This window comes from Sinocyclocheilus anshuiensis, unplaced genomic scaffold, assembly GCF_001515605.1.
Source record: "Sinocyclocheilus anshuiensis isolate Anshui unplaced genomic scaffold, SAMN03320099.WGS_v1.1 scaffold335, whole genome shotgun sequence".
NCBI classification, from domain to species: Eukaryota; Metazoa; Chordata; class Actinopteri; order Cypriniformes; family Cyprinidae; genus Sinocyclocheilus; species Sinocyclocheilus anshuiensis.
In genome coordinates, this window is record NW_015548239.1 from 1411735 (window position 1) to 1431552 (window position 19818).

At 38.9% G+C, this 19818-nt stretch overlaps 1 protein-coding gene across 2 annotated transcripts in view; it reads right to left on the minus strand.

The window, feature by feature from the left end:
• The window catches only part of LOC107654865 (absent in melanoma 1 protein-like), a 41437-nt gene that overhangs the window by 11164 nt on the left and 10455 nt on the right, over positions 1 to 19818 (minus strand). Inside the window, exons 2-10 of one of the 2 annotated variants that reach the window (XM_016442152.1) lie at positions 19258 to 19405; positions 11516 to 12720; positions 3731 to 7907; positions 2664 to 2702; positions 2347 to 2465; positions 2075 to 2249; positions 1770 to 1909; positions 773 to 899; positions 630 to 665 (exon numbers count right to left, since the gene is read on the minus strand). In XM_016442152.1, the coding sequence (XP_016297638.1) occupies positions 630 to 665; positions 773 to 899; positions 1770 to 1909; positions 2075 to 2249; positions 2347 to 2465; positions 2664 to 2702; positions 3731 to 7907; positions 11516 to 12720; positions 19258 to 19405 (6166 nt within the window). Of the gene's footprint in view, positions 1 to 629; positions 666 to 772; positions 900 to 1769; positions 1910 to 2074; positions 2250 to 2346; positions 2466 to 2663; positions 2703 to 3730; positions 7908 to 11515; positions 12721 to 14745; positions 14950 to 19257; positions 19406 to 19818 lie in introns of those variants that run through there. The other variant, XM_016442154.1, reaches the window with a different exon arrangement.

Here is a 19818-nt window from a genome sequence, read left to right on the forward strand (position 1 = left end):
CTAACCATTAGGCCACGACTTCCCCTTGGGTGTGTGTTTATTTGCGTACACACTTGTGGGCAGAATATTCTGAACTCTGGGAATTCTTCCCCCAGTGTCAGTGAGCCTCAGGCAGAGCCGACTCAAGTCCAGTATAATGCTCTCAGAGCCCAGCAAGACATGAGTTCAGGAATGCCAGGAACTAAACTAAGCCAACAAACTGACTTCCCTGATCCATCATAACCATTTGACTGTTTCTTATAAGTGATATTTAATTGTAATTAAACCATTATCGGATCATATGACTCTGCTGTGAGAATCATGTACTGCCCAAGTTCTGACTGCATCTAACTGTAGTTTCAAAGTCAGACACAATGCCGCTGCTCATTCATGGCTCAGAAATCAAAAGAAAAAACAGTGGCACGGGCTGAGCAAGCAAAGAACAAGGACAAACCCCATCTCTGGGCATGCTCAATCTGGTCCAGACTACCTGCACCAACAGGTACTTTTAATTCCAGGCTGTACAGAATGTCTTTCGGCAAATAAATGTGTAAAAAAGTTAGTCTTTAGTTGTTGTGTTTTTCTCAGTGAGCTGAAATATACCTATTTGTACAATCAGTGATCAATGTGATTTAACATGTAAAGCTTACCTTAATTTCATTGGAATTTTCCACCTTAATTTCACCCTGTGAAAAGCAAAAGGAACAGTTGTATATAAACCTCTGTTGATACATTTTGTTAAAAGATGGAATTAGATTAAATGAGTGTGTGAAAGTGAGTGGTATGTAATTACCATTTTCAAGGGCCGCAGTGATCCTACAAAGGGGGTGGGAAAGCCCCAGTCCTGAGGGCAGGGATATACTCCTTCCTCCAAAACAGCCAAAAGACCCTGGAAACCTGGGTCACTAAAGACCAGCCATCTACAAACACACAACTACAGTAAGAATAGATCTAAAAGGATTTTAGAACCTGGTAAAAGATAACTTTCATTTTGTAATTTAAAAACATGCTTCATGAAGTTTTGGCAAAGAACAAACATGCCAAGACAGAAAAAAACATATTTTGAAAATGTCATCTCCATCCAACATGCAACAACAAGAAAACAACATTCCAACTGACACACAGTCTCCTTCTCTATTTCAGAGTCTCTCAACTCCAAGCATAGTTGGTCATAGGTCACATGCTTTAAACTCAAAACTTTCCAGCTTGATCATGCAGTGAGGACAAACATGAAGCTTGTGTCCTTCATATCACATTTTAGCTCCCATGCACTACTGATCATAAGTTTGGGATCAGTAAGATTTTTTTTCAAAAGTGACAGTAAAGACATTTATAACATTTCAATTTCAAGGAAAAATGTTAAACAGCAACAACTGTTTTCAACATTGATAATAATAAGAAATGTTTCTTGAATTTTCATATTAGAATTATTTCTGAAGGATCATGTGACCCCGAAGACCGGTGAAATGGCTGTAATGTACTAAAAAAGAAATCAGTTATTTTCACATTTGATTATTTCACAATATTATTGTTTTTACTGTATTTTTGATCAAATAAATGCAGCCTTTGTGAGCATAAGAGACTACTTTAAAAAACATTAACAAAATCACACCCCAAACTTTAGTATAGTGTATATAGTAGTGTATATTTATTTATTTCATCACTGGGGTAAAACATAATCATAAAGGTGCGGAATTTCAAATAATGTTGCACAACCAAGTTTTAAATCACTTCACTATCAGATTTCCTATTGGGTGTAAGCATTTATGTAAGATCAGAAGTTCACTTACACTCCACTGTGAATCTTAATGGACCCAGTACTCTGAGGAATACCAAATGAACAGGTCTCTATGGTGTCATCGCAGAATGAAGACACTCGTCCCATCCCATTCAGCTCTGTGAACAGGTCGATTTTTGGTGTGGTATAGTCCTGAGAGGAAAATACTAGAGCAAGTTATCAGAGATCAAAGCATGCATGCTAGCGTTTCGATGGTAATGCATTTTATTTATTTTTATTTTTTTAATTTAATTTGACTGATTGACCAGAGTACTGAGGTCAAGCACTGATGCATGTGACTCACGATTTTTGACTCACCCTTAATGCAAGCCTAATGGAGCCAATAACCATGGGTGTGGTTGGGAGCAGCAGGCCGTTCGGCTGCACTTCCCCACTGGGCTCTGGCTCCGCCCACTCATTTGCTATCTCTGCTGGCCCCTCCTCCAGTGCAATGGACCGGCCCTGGAAGCCTGGCTTTTCATACAGCAGCCAACTAACAGGACAAGACAAACATTAACATTAGCAACCTTGCACTTTAAAATGTCACAGGATTTGTCACATTCTAAATAGAAGGAAGTGATTGTTCTTACCATCCTCTAACGACCTTTATGGAGATGAGTGGAGAGAGGTTTAGGGAGGTGGCATCCTCTACGTCTCTGAATACCTCGTATGCCTCTCCTCCAAAATGAGCTTGTTGGCATATCACAATCTGCAAGCAATAATATTGAAACATTCTCCATAAATGTGTTCAACTGTTTTTCTTTCTTATTTGAAGCACTTTAAAAGTGGATAATGAACTGGAAAATAACAATAAACTAGCTGTACTAAAATGTATACTAAATAAATGTATGGCAAATTATTATTATGATCAATTTTGTACAAATCGGTATCTTCAGTTTTGCAATACCTTTCCAGGGCGTCTGTGGAAGCCTCTGACACCAGATGTCTAGAAATCAAAAACTTTAGTTAATTTTCAAACATTATTTTCATTATAAACTTTTTGACGTGAACATTGATGACATTTTCAAAACTACTTTGAGAGACTGACTGGACCTTTACTTCAAATACAGCACAGCTCACCATGGTACTGAGATCAGTGGTACCTATAAAAACAAACTGAAGCCTAGAGGGCTTAACATTCCTCTTGTGTCTTACAGCCAAGACTGACAAAATTTCCACTGATAAAGTACCAGGCAGGTACAGACAACCTAAGCAGTTTCAAAGGTGAAGCAAGACTTCCCTACATCCCTGTGAAAAAACTATAAATAAAGGCTTTTGTACACATTAAGCACTAGTGTATGTAGCATGTGCTGTTCATTATACTAACATAATACAATTACAATAATAAATAAATAATGTTTGTGTAAAATGTGTAAAAAGTATTACGAAATGTAGTTACAGTATGGGTGTCAAAATTTAGCCAAAAACATACTTAAGTGAAAGGTGTAATTAAAGTACTCAAAAGTAAAAAATATCTTTAAAGACTATACTTTGGTGGCTCATGAGATTTCCCTTGACAAGAATGGCTACATTTGATTAGCCAAATGACTACAGCAGTGTAGAATTACATTTAATATTGAAAAGGATTTCATTGGTTATTTCAAATAAATGTGAAGTTTACAATTCACTGGAATGTGATCTGATCTAATCTCAGTAAGACAGACAGAAACATTTTAATTAGATGATAGATTTATGTCACAATGAAATATGTATTCTGTACTATGAAGGTCTATTATTTTTTCTTGAAAATTGGTAATTGAGTAAAAGTACAAGTATTCATTTTCAATAGTATGTAAAGCACAATTTCCCCAAAATTATAGTTTACACATGTAATATGGAAGCTTTGAAACGGAATACTTGTACTTTTAGTCAATTACCTGAACTAAACTAAAAATGGGAGAATTTTGGGGCTTATTTCTTACTCATAAGAGATTTTTTGAAACAATAAACATTTGGTATTAACAACTTTCTTACCTCTGTGTATGTTGGTGAGAGACTGCTGGGTGTGGGCAGTGGAATCTGCTGAGTGCTGTTGGATGGAGATGTTACTACTGATATGCCTTGCAGTCCCATGCTTGAATTAAATTTGTTGGAAGTGAGATTCAAATCCAATGCAGGGACAGAGCCAGTGTCAGGCCTTTGCTGGCTCATGGTGTTAGCTTCTTTGCCTTTATTCATGTATTTTTCCAAAACATAAGGCAGCTTGACTTCTGAGAAAGTAGGAAGAGGTGGAGGTGTGGATGGGCTCTTTACTGAATCACCAGGTCCTGCCTTTACATTGTCACAATCTGGCAAATCACCAAGCCCCTCTTTTGCAGCGGTGACAGCATGGGACAGCGATATGTCCTTTCGATCTCCTGGGGTTGGCACTACCTCTGGTGGTGGCGTTATGGGTGACTGAATGCCATTAATGAGAGAGCCTGGTTCAGTTCTGGCTCTTTTTGCTGTGTTTGGGGAGTTCACAAGGTTTGAGATGATTGACATCCTTTCCAACTTTGAGGGCATTTTTCCAGAGCCTTCAGTGTTCTGTTTTTCTCCATCAGTTTTCTCCTCAGTGACATTGACCTTTTTAGCTTTGTCTTGTTCCCGTCTAGATGAGAGACCTTTATAAAGAAGGCTGTCCTCAGAACGTTTGGATGGTGGGTTGGTTTTTGCCTGTTCATTTTTCTTCTTGATCATCATGGCTGGAGAGGGATCTTTAGGTCCTGCAGTTTTTCTTGTCCCAAACTGGAACTGTTCTGGGTCAAATATCTTCTCAAATTGATCTTCTTTAATGGCAGGCATGGCAAAAGGAGGTGACGGCATCTTGTTCTGCCCATGTTTTCTTGGTGGCAAAGTGAAAGGGGAGCAGTTCTCCTTGATGTTACGAATGAAATCATCAAAGTCATTAGAAGTGTCAAGCTGATTGTCATCACTTGCAGAACAATCCATACGTCTCTCTGTTTTCTTCTTCTCAAAACTTTGGTCCACGTCTAACCAACTAGATGGTGCCTTGCTATTTTGTGAGAGGCTTTTGGGGTCCAAAGGAAGATTCTGAGAAGTAAACTGGTGAACACTTTGGTCAGTTGGTGGTTTCAGCTTTTGTAAGTTAGTAGCTGTTATTTTATCGTTAGGCTTCGTAAGATCCTTGACTTTCAGGTTGGACTCTGTATTTTTAATTTGGACTTTGCTCTTTCTGTCCACTTTGGAAGTCAGTTTATCTGTTATTTTAACTGATGTAAGTTGCTGATTTAAAGTCTGATCACCTTTTCCAGTGGGTTTAGAAGCAGCCTCTGGAGCCGTGATCATTGCTAATGGTGTCTCATCAACTTGCTTTAATTTATTTAATTCATTCTGTTTGACACACTCTGGCTTTGTTTTACGTGAGTCTCCAGACTGAACCGGTTGCTTCACTACTACTTTGCATTTACCACTCTCTTCTTCACTTTTAACCTTTTCATCTAGTTGTGTAGTTGTTTTTGGTTGTTTTAAATCTGAATTCACAGCATTTTCCACACTGTGCTTTTTAGTTTCAGTCTTTTGGGTTGTCTCAGACGAGTTCTCTGAAATGACCTGAATGATTTGTTCCTGAGAAGAGCAAGACTTCTCTGTACCTTGAGCACTCAGATCACCGGTCGTCTCAAACCCAGCACGGGACTTCTCTTTGACAACATCTGGCAGCTCATTAGATGCAAGCTGCACATGTGATTTTGTTGAAACTGGTATATCAGACTCTGTATGTTGTTTTTCTGAGTGTGAATCGTTCTTTTCTGAAAGCGACACATCCAGTTTCACTTTGGTTTCAGTAGCCCCAGATTTTTCACCCTTCATTTCAAAAGAGGCTTTTGACTGTTTGGCTGTCTTAGGTATTTTGGAAATTTCATCTGCCTTAGAAAGGGCACATGTCCCTTTCTCGAATCCAAGAACCTTCTCTGGGTCAACATCTGACTGCTTATCTGGCTGAATTAATCTCTCTGAAGAATCTGGTATATTTGATTCGGTCTGTAGTTTCATGTACTGCAAATTTTTGTTTTCTGAAAGCGACACATCCAGTTTGACTGTGTTTTCAGCAGCACCAGATTTTTCAGCCTTTGTTTCAGAAGTGGCTTTTGATTGTTTACCAATACCTTGAGTGCTCAGATCACTGGTTGTGTAATGGTCTGTCACATGTATTGAGGAAATTTCATTTCCCTTGGAAAGGTCACATTTCTCTTTCTTGAACCCAGTAAGTGGCTTTTCTGTGACTGATTGCTTATTTGGTATATCCTGAACATGTAGGTTTGATGAAACTGGAAGATCTGACTCTGTCTGCTTTTCTGAGTGTGAATCGTTCTTCTCTGAAGACAAATCCAGTGTGACTTTGGTCTCAGAAGCAACAGATTTCTCACCGTTTGTTTCAGAAGAGGCTTTTGATTGTTTAGCCATCTTGGATGTTGTGGAAATTTCATCTGTCTTAGTAATATCTGGCAGTTTATCTGATGCAACTTGCGCATGTGGGTCTGTAGAAATTGATAGATTTGATTCTGTCTGTCGATTGGTTTGTAAATCATTGTTTTCTGAAAGTGACACATCTGGTGTAACTTTGGTCTCAGCAGCGTCACAATTTTCACTTTCAGAAATGGCTTTTGATTGTGTAAAAATATTTTCTACTTTGTCAGATTTCAAAGCAGCTGTGGGTGTGACAGACAAATTTGTCATTTTCTTACCTTTGTCTATTTTTGAATCTGAAGCTGCAGTTGGCTCTGCCTTCCTAAAATCTTTCTTAGGTTTGAGTTTTGTGGGACTTTTGAGACGTGGAGTTGCTGACTGTAAATCATCCACCTCCTTAACAGTGCTTTTCAATTTGAGCTCTGGCGATACCCTGACCACTGCATTCCCAGTGGCTTGATCACATTTGGAAGATTTGCCATCAGCAACAGGACCGTTAACCAATGATGACTCATTTCTCTCTGGCCTGGTAAGTGGCAGCGAGGCTGGTTCATGTGACTCACTCTTTCCATGGGTAGCTTCTCCATCTGAGGGCTGTTTCAGAGGGCTTAATGGTGTCGTTCGAGGCAGTTTCCTTCCTGTTGGTGACACATCAGTCATGAATTTTTTTGGACTCTTTGGCCCACTCGGCTGGGTTTCATTCGCTGGCTTCTCCTTTTCGATTTTCTGCTCTGGTTGGTCCGTGCCAAGTGCTGAGGAAGGTTTTGCCTCGGTTTTGTTGCCAATGTCACCTGATTTGACTTTACTCTTTGAATAAGAAAAACTACTCTTTGATGTTGGACTTCTGTCAGTGGCAACTGTCGGTTGTGTTTTTGACTTTTGGATATCTTTAAATGCTTTGAATTCAGTGTTAAGTTTTATTGAACCAGAATTCTCCACTGAACTTGGGGAAGATGGGGATTTATCAGCAGAAAGGGAATGTTTTAGACTTCTTTCTCTTTTAGGCTTTGAAAGATTGACCTGTTCTTTAGTGGGTTGAGATGTTTTTGTCATTAGGGAGGCATCCAAAATATCCCTCTCTTCCATTCTCTTAGTCGGTGAGATTTTCCGCTCTAGGCTTATTGATGCTGCCTCACTCTGACGTTTGGTAGACATCTGTCTTTCAGCTTCTGTAGAAACACTATACACTGTAACAACCTCCAGCACTTTCTTTGGTTTTGTTTGAACCTCGGGTGCGGTTTTCTTGGGAATTCCAGTCTTGATGTCAATTGGTTTATTAAGTGTAACAGATTGGTCCTTTTCTGTCTGAGATTTAATCTCTTTTTGATCTGTCTGCTTCTGCAAAATCCTCCGTACTGGAGGCACTTCTATCTTTGATGCCTCAGAGAGGCTTTTAATGCGAGACATTACAGCTTTTGTTTTAGGGGCAACTTGTGGTGGAGGGCTCTTTGCTTTAATTTCCCCATTTGGTCCACTGGCAGCTCTGTCCGTACGTTTGGATGGCACAGATGAGTTTTGATGACTGGTCATCACAGTATTCAATGTTACTTTATTAATTGGCATTTCTGGGAAATAAAATTCCTCCCCAAGGTCTGTAGCGTCTCTGTTTTCCGTTGAAAGTTCAAAGGGGCTGTCTACATCCTCATCAAGAGGCTGCTCTGGGACAAAATCAGCACAATCTCCTACTGACTCGTTCGTCTGTCGTCTAGACTGCTTGACATTCACACTTTTGGGGTTTGGTAATCTGTGGAAAGACATAAAAGTAACCGCAATGTTAAGAGACAAGTATGGGAGGATCCATGCATTCATGTGCTTTCAACAGCATGCATCACATTAATGAGAAATAATTAGAATTCTTTAAGTGTGAAAAAAACATAGTCATCTCATGTGCAAACCATACCATAGATGCATATTTCCTGTTGAAGTGCTCAAATTATTTCAGATCACTTCTTATGAACATGTTTGGCTGCATTTCTAACCTTGACATCATCATTGCACGTGACTTAAAGGGTTAGTTCTTTTTCTGGGTTAGTTCTGTTAGGACATTTCTTACGGGTTTGGAACGACAGTAATTAATGACATAATTTTCATTTTGGGGTGAACTAACCCTTTAAACGGCTTAAACTTTTAACTAGGGATGCGCTGATCTGATATTCATATCGGGTATCGGCTCCGATAGTGTAATTTTTCTCGGATCGGGTATCGGTCAGAGAGGGCCGATCCAAATCCGAGATTTTATTTCGTTTATTTTTTTCCCCGATTGTGTGAATTATTCTGTGTTACTTGAGCTACATATGAATATTTAAGTCCTTACATTAAAGTTCACACAAACTCTTTTCTCTGCTGTGGCAGTCAGTCATTTGTTCAGCCTTTAAACCCTGGTCGCGTTCGGTTACGACAGTCAGTTCGGTAAAGCTCTCTCCAAGATCATTCTGTGTTCCCATTATATTGATTTTGTAAATACATGTCTATGATTTTGCAAAAAGGACTTTATCTTCTTGCCGGAGTTTAATGTTGTTTTGTTACTTGCTACCGGGTGTCTGTGAGAACAAAACACGGACGTAGAAAAGACTATAAATTCTAAATATACATAGGCCTATATTTTTTCATATTTGTTTATTTTATTTTTCTTTATAATTAAGTAGTCTGTATCTAGTAGATTGTGAAAGAATGATTATCAGTTCCACACACAGAGATATATAAATTCTACATTTATTCGGTGCTTAATTTGTAAATTGCGAGGTCTCGGAACAAAGTGTGGTGACAGATCCGGCAAGATTAGAGGAGGGAGAGGTAACGGAGCATTCGCGCAATGGAGGACCAGCTTACGTGATTAACAGCGTGCATCTTCTTACGGTCATGAACAAAATAGAAAAGTTATGACATTTTAAAACAGCCATTTCCAGGCCTGGAAAAGTCATGGATTTTTTCCCTTAAATCTCTGTATAATAGAATTATGTTTAATCTGCTTTCGAGTTTATAATGAGGGAAATTCATGCAAACATATTCAATAGAGCATGTAGGTTAGATGAGTAAATAAATCCACACATACTATCAGATTAAATCAGTCATTTGAAAACAGCGTTAGTGATTCAGCTGTACCGCGTCTTCTCTCACTCTCAAAGCGGCTTTTTAAATTTAAGCCATTCGATACTCGCGTGCTCCAAAGGGGGTTTCCTATGCGCTCACAGTCACATCGATAGCGCGCGTATCGCGCCGCCTTGCAAATACCAAATTGAGTTATTTTTCGCAGCTTGTTGCGCTTACGTGGCCAAATACACACAAAAAAAGACGTCAAAATGGTCGTCCTGGCGATTATCCTCGTAAGCACAGTCCGTTTTGTCTTAACTAAATGTAAACATCTGAGAAAGAAAACGCATGTGTATCAGTATTGGATCCGTGCATTCGGGTTTGTGAGAGCAGCCACTTCGCATCTCTTTGCGCGCTCAAGTTTGTCGTTTCAAATGTAGATGCTAAGGCAAGCCTGCTCATAATATAAGTTTTTTTCATGAAATATATGCACGCTATATAATCAACACAAACGTCTTTCATTGGCGTGAGGAGGGGATCTGTCAAATGAGGTGCCGGATCAGATTTAGGACAAATTCGGAGGTGCCGGATCAGGATCCGGCTTGTTCCGCCACAAATTAAGCCCTGCATTTATTTAAATGAGGGGGAAAAACTTCTCTGGTATCGGATCGGTATCGGTATCGGCCAATACCGAACCCTACCCAGACAGCAGACCGTTTCGGCCCAGATCCGGCCCACATCTGGCCCGCATGGATTTCACATGGGCCAGATGTGGACCGGATCTGGGCCAACACTATGTTCCTCTGGGTAGGTATCGGAATCGGTATCGGAGGCGAAAAAGGCATATTAAAAATCAAATCATATTACATTGAGGCAGCAGTTTTCTAACATTATGCAACACTCATTTATTTCCACAAAAATATTAAGCTGCAATGTTTTCAACATTATATAGGCTATATATTTCTTGAGCACCAAATTAGACTATTAGAATGATTTCTGAAGGATCATGTGACACTGAAGCCTGGATGCTGAATGGCTGCTGAAAATTCAGCTTTGTCATCACAGGTATAAGTTACATTTTAAAATATATTTAAACAGAATAACAGATATTTTAAATTTCAAAATTTTACTGTTCTTGCTGTATTCTTTAATCAAATAAATGCAGCCTTAGTGAGCATAAGAGACTTTCAAAAACATTTTTAAAAATTATACTGGTTTGGTCCTCACACTGCACATAGTAAATATAACTATCAAAATAAAATTATAGTGATAATAATATTATTGGATTTTTAAAAAATAAAATAATAAACAAAATAATAAAGTGTGATAATACTATTATATTTTAAAATAAAAAGGGAGTATTAAATAAAAATACAATTATTTTATAGTAAACTTAAAAATAAAATGCTAATATTTACTATGAATAATATTAATTTTCATAATTTTCAAACTTAAAGGGGTCATATGATGCGATTTCAATTTTTCCTTTCTCGTTGGAGTGTTACAAGCTCTTGGTGCATAAAGAAGATCTGTAAATTTGCAAACCGCATAAACACATTTCATTACACCAAATATACCAAATAATGTTCTTGTTAGCAGCATCATATGACCCCTTTAAAATCAGCAAGCTTTTATTTTGGCAGGTTGACGGTGTTGCCTCGAATTCTGTGACCCACCGAATTATGTGACCATAGCGCTGTATTGAGCTAATCCAACCTACTCCTAAACCCAATCCTAATCCTAAACCTACCCTCACTACAGCGCCTACTAAGGTCACATCATTCGGTGGTCACAAAATTTGGTGTAACACCGGCATGTAAGTATATGCGCTGTGTGTAAGTGTGTGAAAAGAGTGTAAGTGAATGAAATGTCACAGGTTTGCATTGTGCATTGAAAACGGCAGCGGATAGCCTAGATTTATGCTCTCAGTTTGAATAGAAATCTTATACAGTATTACAGTTTGTTGATATAAAATTGTAATTGTACATTAACAGCTGTCAACCATGTCGGTACACAAATGAGCAGTCTGAACTTATTTACACAGCACAATGCGCACATGCACACCTGCGTACCACTGACTGATGTGCACCCATGTATATATATATATATATATATATATATATATATATATACATATACATATACACAAACAAAAACCTAAATCTATGGAAAGATCTACAAGTCGTTGTTCATCTCGTACTCAAAATCATGGGAACCCAAGTATCATATTGCACATGGTAATCTGCACTGCACAGTCTGAACAAAGGCCTCACTGCTCAGTAACCCAACACACACACACAAACACAACACAAGGGTACTTACATTTTCACCTTAACCTGTTGTACATTCTGCGTTATATCCAAGTTAGTCCCACTTTGGGTCTCCGTTTCAGCTTGTTCTTCCCCGTCTAGGCTTGAATGAGAACCAACAAACACTCTTTTAGCAAAGACTTTCTCACTCTTTGACAGTTTCAAGCTACTGCGTTTCTCTTCATTGCTCTCAGCATGCAGGTGTTTAGGAATGAGGCTGTCTCGAGTTTCCTCCTCTGGTGGTTCAATGCTGTCTTTTGAAGCATGTAAGGTGAAGATGGCTGGCTCTGCAGCTCGAGAAGGAGCAGAAGTGTTGCTAGGAGCTGCACAGAGGGCAGAATAACTCTCGGCTGGGCTGGCCAGAGCAGGTTCTGTAGAAGAAAGTGAGTCAGTAATGGAGCTCTCACTCTCCTCCTCTGTCAGGTGAGTTTCCGCCCACACAGCTCTGTGTACTTGACCAGGTGAGGGAGATGATTGCACTGACCTCTCCTTTGCCTCAGGAGAAGTGGTGTTCATTGGGGCGAGAAGCTCATTATTGCTTTCTTGATTGCTTAGTTTGCGTGATTTTCGTTTGGCGCCGTTTTTCTTGCCCATGTCTGCTCCTGTTGGTTCTCCAGGCTGAATATCAGAGGATGATGAGTTTCTGGACTGTGATCCCAGAGTCACCCCAACCAATGCGGTGTAATTCCCACCACCTGTGATGGTGGTTTTCAAAACTGTCTTTTTACTCTCCGTCCCGCTTGAGACCGCGGGGGACTTTGGCGTGTCAGGGGTGTGTATAGGGACATCTGCACATTTCTTTATTTTTGTATCTGTTGTCTCCTCCAGGTACACCTTCAGCTTCTTCTTCACCTCCTTCACCAGATTCTCGGTCCTCTTGTCACTGGAGGTTTCAACCCTGCTCACCTTGAACACTTCCACCTCTTTTACGCTCCCTTGTCCACTACTGCCGCTGTCGGCAAAAGGCAAGTCTCCTCCATCTGCAACAGTAGAGGCTACGCTACACACACTGGGACTTCTATTCTCCGGCCCAAACACTGAATCGTCAATCTCTTTGTGTTGAGTCCGTCTCAGTTCCTCTGATCTTGAGTACCTGGTTGGGCTGTTTGCCTCCGGTGACAAATTTTCATCCCTGTCATCCGATGCGATTCTGCTTTTTTTCTTCCGAGTGAAAAAGCTTCCAATACGGTTTAGAACTCCACTCTTCTCCTCAGAACTCTGGAACAACAAGAAAGGGAAAAACAGGTAAGAACACCTAAATAAATACATATCTCAATTATAAAACTGTTATTAAACTTGAGCACTTGTAGCCGTGCTGAGAGGGGTTGCAGTTTTCAGTCAGAAATGAACTGTTTTAGTTCCACTGGCTAAATTATAGCCTAATAAATTATATTGGTAAAATAACACAGGACGGCAATACACAAAAAATGAGAGTGCAGTGTATTTCTGTATTTCAGAGTCATCTTCTGACATTTATTTATTCAAAATATTAAAAGTAAAGAGTCACTGCATTATTTGTATTCCCAGAATTTTCAGATTCTCATGTTTTTTGCTTCTTTATTCAACTTCATTATTGATTGTTTATCTTTATTTCCTCAATAGAAACAGTATCTATGGTAACTGATATTTGTTTCCCCCACGTGGGAGCAGAACTTCCTGGATGACTCTACCTATACCACACAATGCACACAGCTTATCGTACCTTATTGCTTCAAGTTCAGTTATTCATGATTATACTCTTACTTAAATATAAACTGCATAACCTTAGTTATAGTATTAAGGGATTCAACATAAGATAGTCACACACAGTCATTAGAGAAATTATGTAAAATGTCTGGGACAATTTGAGACAAGTCCCAAAACATCCTCTTTACAATTTCAAAATCTGAACGAGACCAACCCAGACTTGGATAGCACTCAGTCAGAGAACGAGTGATGTGCAAGAACATACAGTCACCCGAGAACAAGAGGAAGCACCTCAACAGAATATTCATGTCAGCACAGAACCCTAATCAGACATTATATAGCTTTCAGATTCATAACAGTACAACTGAAATCCTTACACCTTGGTAATATTATATCCAACAAAATAATATATTTACAGTAGCTTTTACTTAAATAAATATGTGATATAAAAAAAAAACCTTGGCATTACCAATGGCATCAATAATTTTTTACGTGACAATGTAAAATTCTAAATATTCTATTTAAAATTAATTTTAAAATAAACGGAATAAATTGTCATGACTGAAAAACAGAATAGATAGTTGAACTTAAGTCATTTTAAGTAATTAAACGTAAGGGGGCATCTGGCCCATATTTCAGATATAAACATAAATACACTCTAAAAAATGCTGGGTTGTTTCAACCCAATGTTGGGTCAAATATGGACTAACCCAACTGTTGGGTTAAATTTTGGTTACATTTTTAAATTAACTTTATAACCCAACAGTTGGGTTAGTCCATATTTGACCCAAAATTGGGTTGAAACAACCCAGCATTTTTTAGAGTGTAGCAGCGCCACATTGACAGTGCCTTGTTCAAGGGTCTCACCTCAGTCGTGGTATTGAGGGTGGAAGAGAGCGCTGGTTATTCACTCCCCCCACCGACAATTCCTGCCGGACCTGAGACTCGAACCCACAACCTTCGAGTTACAAGTCCGACTCTAACCATTAGGCCACGACTATAGTGTTGCTGTGGTGTAGACCACGGGTGTTGATGACTTATTTAAATCATGGCGGACAAGGAGATGTAGGACATATTTTATTACAATAAGCAACATGATTAAAACATAATCTAAAAAACCCATAGCCTACTAAACAAAAATAAACCGGCATGTGACTTCAGCGGCACGTTTAAAAGCAGAAATGTACGTTACCACGCTATGACGTAAAGAATGATTGAATCATTTTGAACCAGCTCTTTCGAACGTACTGTTCAAAAGAAGTGATTCACGGGATCACTGTAACTAACCCAAACTAGGACAAAGGCGGTGTTTCAAACCCGAGTGCTGCCTACCTAGACAGCATTTTGGTCATCATAAGCATGTTCCGATTCAGCTCAGCACGGATTAACAGCACTTTTGGAAAAAATTGAGCATGCATTCCAAAACGTGCTTGTCTAGGCAGATATTTTGAGACACAGTCAAAAACTCTCTGCAAAGCGCCATAAAACAGTGAAAACAAACACAGATACTTTCCCTAAACATATTATCGGCTTTAAACAAAATAGCTTTCTCCTTACCATTTTATCCAGCTTGAAATAAGGATCGAGTTTGTCTCCGTCTCTTTTTTGTTTTTCATATGTACCAAAATCAGGACGCAGAAATCATTGTAAGCAGTCCAAAATTCTCAGCAATAAAAACAGAAGAAACACATAGCCGACCAGGTATTAATCCAGCTTGGTCCTCGATTACAATCAATATTCAGACCGTCTGTCATTCAATCACTGTTCAGTCGCAGACTACTTTTTGAAGTCGAAATCATGTTCTGTTTACTTTGGTGGCACCGGTCCAGGAGCATTGCAGGTTATGCTCCCTTTAGAGCTGTTGTGCAATTGAAAGTTAAACAACATTATTCATCCACAGTCAAAGTATGAAAACCAAACGCCACACCCTTCCTCTCTAACCAGCGTGCCTCTCTCCACAGACAACTGGACATTAATAAGGCCAAATAATACAACAACTACAACTAATAATAATAATAATTATTATAATTATTATTAACTTTATTATGTCATGTCAAATTAGATTATAAATTAGAAGATAATTAGAAGACAAATATATCTTAAGTTTTAATATTATAAACATACCTATAAAAATTAATTACTTTACTGATTTAAATTTTATAACATTTTGTATTGCAATCGTCAACTTTCACTTATCATCAGCACCAGATAAAACTGATAGTGAATAAAATAAAAGTAAATATAGCTGCAAGCAGCGATTATCTGGGTTCAAACGCTTTAGGGCATTTAAGCACATATGAAAAAAGACATTACATATTATTTAGCAAGCCTGTAACCACCTAAATCAAAGATTAAAAAAAGCATTTTTGAAAAATCCAGGTAATTTGCCACAGAAATATGATGGTTTTTAATGGTTATGAGGCAAAGTTGTTCGGAATGAGGAGGTCTATCAGATGATACGAATATTGTGTGTATGTGTGAAAAACCGTGCAATATACAATCGTTTACACACTTGAAAAATGCAATATCGCCCTTCAATGGCCGATTTCTTTCAAATTTCTCACAGACCTTTAGGGCCTTGAGTCAAACAGACCCACCCCTTTTCCACCAAGGCAGTTTGAGTGCTGGTTCAGAGTCAGAGCCTAGTTTCAAAACGGTTCTTTAGTTGTGTCTCATTTGGAAGGCTGCGCCCTCCGGAGGTCACATTCGAAGGCTGCATACGTCATCGAGGCTGTCTCATTTCAGAAAAGCAAGTAGGACACTCCGAATACGACCTTCGAATGCGACCTTCTTTCACAGGAATTCGGAGGTTGCATGAGGTGTATCCTTCGCTGCTACAGATAACCCACAATTATTTGCGTCGCCATAAACAACCGACGTTTATTTGAAAAAAATAGAGGCGCCGGCAGATGTAACATTACACATAAGCGAAGATGTGGTGTTTAAATGTAAGTATTTTCAAGTTTTTCTTTTAAGTTGTATTACCTCAGTTGGTAGATGTGGTAAACAGGATTACAAGTGTTTAGTGATTTTTAAATGTTGAGAATAGTACTTTGCTACCAAGGCGAGAAATTATTAATTTGTTTAACCCTCTGGTAACAAGTGTGAGAGCGCAATGATGCTATAAATGTGTTGGCATAGCAACGTGATACTTCCTGTTTCCTTTTCCACCCATCCTACGAAGGCCGTCTCGTTTAATTCTGGGTTGAGGATACTCCGTATACACATCCTTCAGAGGATGCAACCTACAGAGGATGCGACCTATAGAGGACGCAGCCTTCTAAATGAGACACAGCTTTTGTCTTTCGACACCCAAAGCACCAGCTCCGAACCAGGTTCGTAAGTAGCACCAAACCATTGCTGGTCTAGAAGAACTGCTTGCGTCAGGGGCTGGGGGCGGGGTTACCGTGACCAACAAGATGAACAGAAACTTTTGACCACCATTTTTGAAATAGCAGCTAAACACGAACACGTTGAATTTGCCATGTTTGGATGCCGATGTAGATTCGCAATGAACATCAATAGCAATGCAACGTAGTCGCAATGCAACGAAGTTGAAAGCGTACCGAGCCGCGGAAGAGACACTGTTTCTTAAGTGCTTTCCGTGAGCGAGATTCGAGACTGAGTGAACACGGACAAAGGCGTTTCATTCATTCGACACAGTTTTACGTAGGGCCCCCAGAAGTCTAGGATCGGCACTGAGCACCCAGTTCATGCTGGTGGAAAAGGGGTATGAGTTTCGTTCCGATTGACCTCCGTTAACCTTGTCTAATAGGTGCTCAAAATTCATTGGCCAATGGCGGTCATGTTTTTTGAGATACACAAATGTCCTTAAAGACACCTGTGGCACTTTGGACAAAGACACTGCATACATATTTTCATGTTGATCGGACAAATTTTGTGGCCTAATGTTAGAGAGTTAGTCTTGAAACCTGAAGGTTGTGGGTTTGAGTCTCAGATCCTGCAGAAATTGTTGGAGGGGGAAGTGAGTAATCAGCACTCTCTTCCACCTTTAATACCATGACTGAGGTGAGACCCTTGAGCAAGGCACTGAACCCCCCACTGCTCCCCAGGTGCCACAGCAATATGGCTGCCCACTGCTCCAGGTGTGTGTTCAGTACTGTGTGTGCACTTGGATGGGTTAAATGCAGAGCACAAATGGGTCACCATACTTGGCTACACGTCACTTCACTTTTTTTTTTAAATGGTTGCGTAGTTATAGTAATTTTTATGTTTTTTTCCTCTTATATCATGACCAAGTGGCCAAGCTCAACAATTTTTTTTATGTGACCTCAGATTGAGCTCTTACATGAGTGTTCTGAGTTTGGCGACGATATCTCATTCCGTTCAAAAGTTATATCCCTCCAAATTTCAAGTCTCTACGACTTACAGTTTGGTCTGCGCAATCAGTTTTACATGCTGATCCTTGGCCATTCTAACAATTACAATAGGGTTTCAGCGCTACGCACTTGAACCCCTAATCAGTGCTACACGCTTGAACCCCTAAAAATGAATTACATTTGTAATGTATCATTATTACATTTGCATGTTCAGTCAAAAGTATGTGTGACCGATGAACTTCACAGTTTGTTTGATCACAGTCTTGCTCTATACGCACTGTGCCTTGAGTATGAGACTGAAGAATAATACTGAACGAATATTCATTCAGTAAAGTATATATTGCTTTGGATGAAAAGCATCTTCTAAATAGCAGGAAACATAAATCATAAGCAGTAACCATAAGTTATTGCTAATAACTTTTAAAAAGGGAAGGTGTGTTCTTTGTTTGGCATCACATGGTTATACATAGAGGAATAAAACCTTCAAGTTCTCTTTGTTATGGACAACAGCAAGGCCAGCCCTCCTTAAGACTGCTATGAGGACTTTGTTTGACTTCACTATTGTGTGACTTTGACTTTAGTTTTCTGTCAACTCAGAAGGTCAAACTGAACAGTCTAATTATATTTTCAACTGTCGTTATGGAAATCTTTGATAAAGAGACACTCAGCATTTTAGATCTATTGATAATGAGCAACGTGACTAAATGGGGACTATGCATAAATTACCACAGAAACATAAAATCTAGGGCGTATATGTCTGTTTATGGGTAGATAATGCATGACTTCAAAAAAGTCACATTTAAATTAAAGTGTATATATTTGTATAAGGAAAAGTGTACATTTCAGATCCCTGTTATATTGTTAATTTATAAAGTATTTTGTGGTTAATTTATATATTAATATGAATACATAATACATATTTATATATTTAATATATAATTATATATAATGTTTAAATCATATTAATATCCACATTTTCATGAACATTTGATGTCCATACATATTACAGATTTACTGTATTAATGTTCTGTTTACCGTGGTAAAGACTGTAGTAGACTTTTGTTTTTTTGAGCTGTTGTTCACTCAGTTGTTCAGCCTGTGTTGCCCTCTGCAGGCTAATTAAGGAGTTAACAACACTGAGGCTGTTCACCAGACCTTTACATCATGAATGGAACTGAAACAGAACAGTTCATTGGAAAACCGAATATAAATAACTTTATATAACTACTTATTTCACTAACATCAAACCTTTTTATTAAAAGTATATCTACATTTAGGGTGTTTCTTCACCAGTTGATTTTTACTGAGTATTTTCACGCAGTAAGTTAAACCAGCACAAGAAACAATTAACTGTGTCCTTGGTTTATGAGTCTTTTCTACAAAAATGATCTGTGCAGAATTAAAAAAAGGACCACATAAAACACGGAATACATTTCAGACAGATTTAGCATCTGTTAGTATTTGCCTTGTTGTACAGAGAGCTGTGACTGCTGTAATGTGATTCTCTGATGAAAGTAGAGCAGCAGCTGCCCAAGGCTAAACTATTGTCTCTGCATTGGAAATCCAGTCTACTTCCTCTTCCTTACAGTAAACTTCAGTAAAGTAATTCAGATCAGTGTGTTCTTTAACGGTAAATATCAAAGTAAAGATAATTTTAATATCTGCATTTTATGTAAGGATTGAAAGACATATCACCCAGAGCTACCTAGATAAGAATATTTCCACCTACCTTCCTGTGTTTGCGTGTGGGAGAAGATGGATCTTGAAGTGATGTGAGATCCAGGCTTAGCGTGGAACTAGACAGAGAGCGGACAGGGGTGGGGCAGGTGTCGGTCATCACATAGTCCTCTGTTTGGATGCTCACCTGATCAAAACTCCTGCGGAACAGATAACCAGTTGTTACTGTAGTCTGGAAGAGGACTGACTCCCAGATGCTCTAGTTTGCAATGGAGAAGTAAAGTATCAGTGCATGTATTTTGTTTTTCTGTATTATCTTGACAGATCCTTTTCAAATGATTTTTCAATGCAGTTAAAAGAAGTTTCACCACTAAATCCTCTCGATGTAACCAGATAAGAACATGTCCAGGTCATATTTTTAGGGAAGCTTGTTTCCGCCACAGGATAAAAAATTTAAAAAGTAATTCCGATCTCACAACCCTGTTGAAAAAAACTGCATATGCTGGCAAGTTATGTTTTGAAGCATGGCTGCTGGTTTGAGCTGGTTTAAGCTGGACCTTAGATGGTTATGAGCTGGTTTAAGCTGGTCATGTGCTGGTCCTGAGCAGGAGCT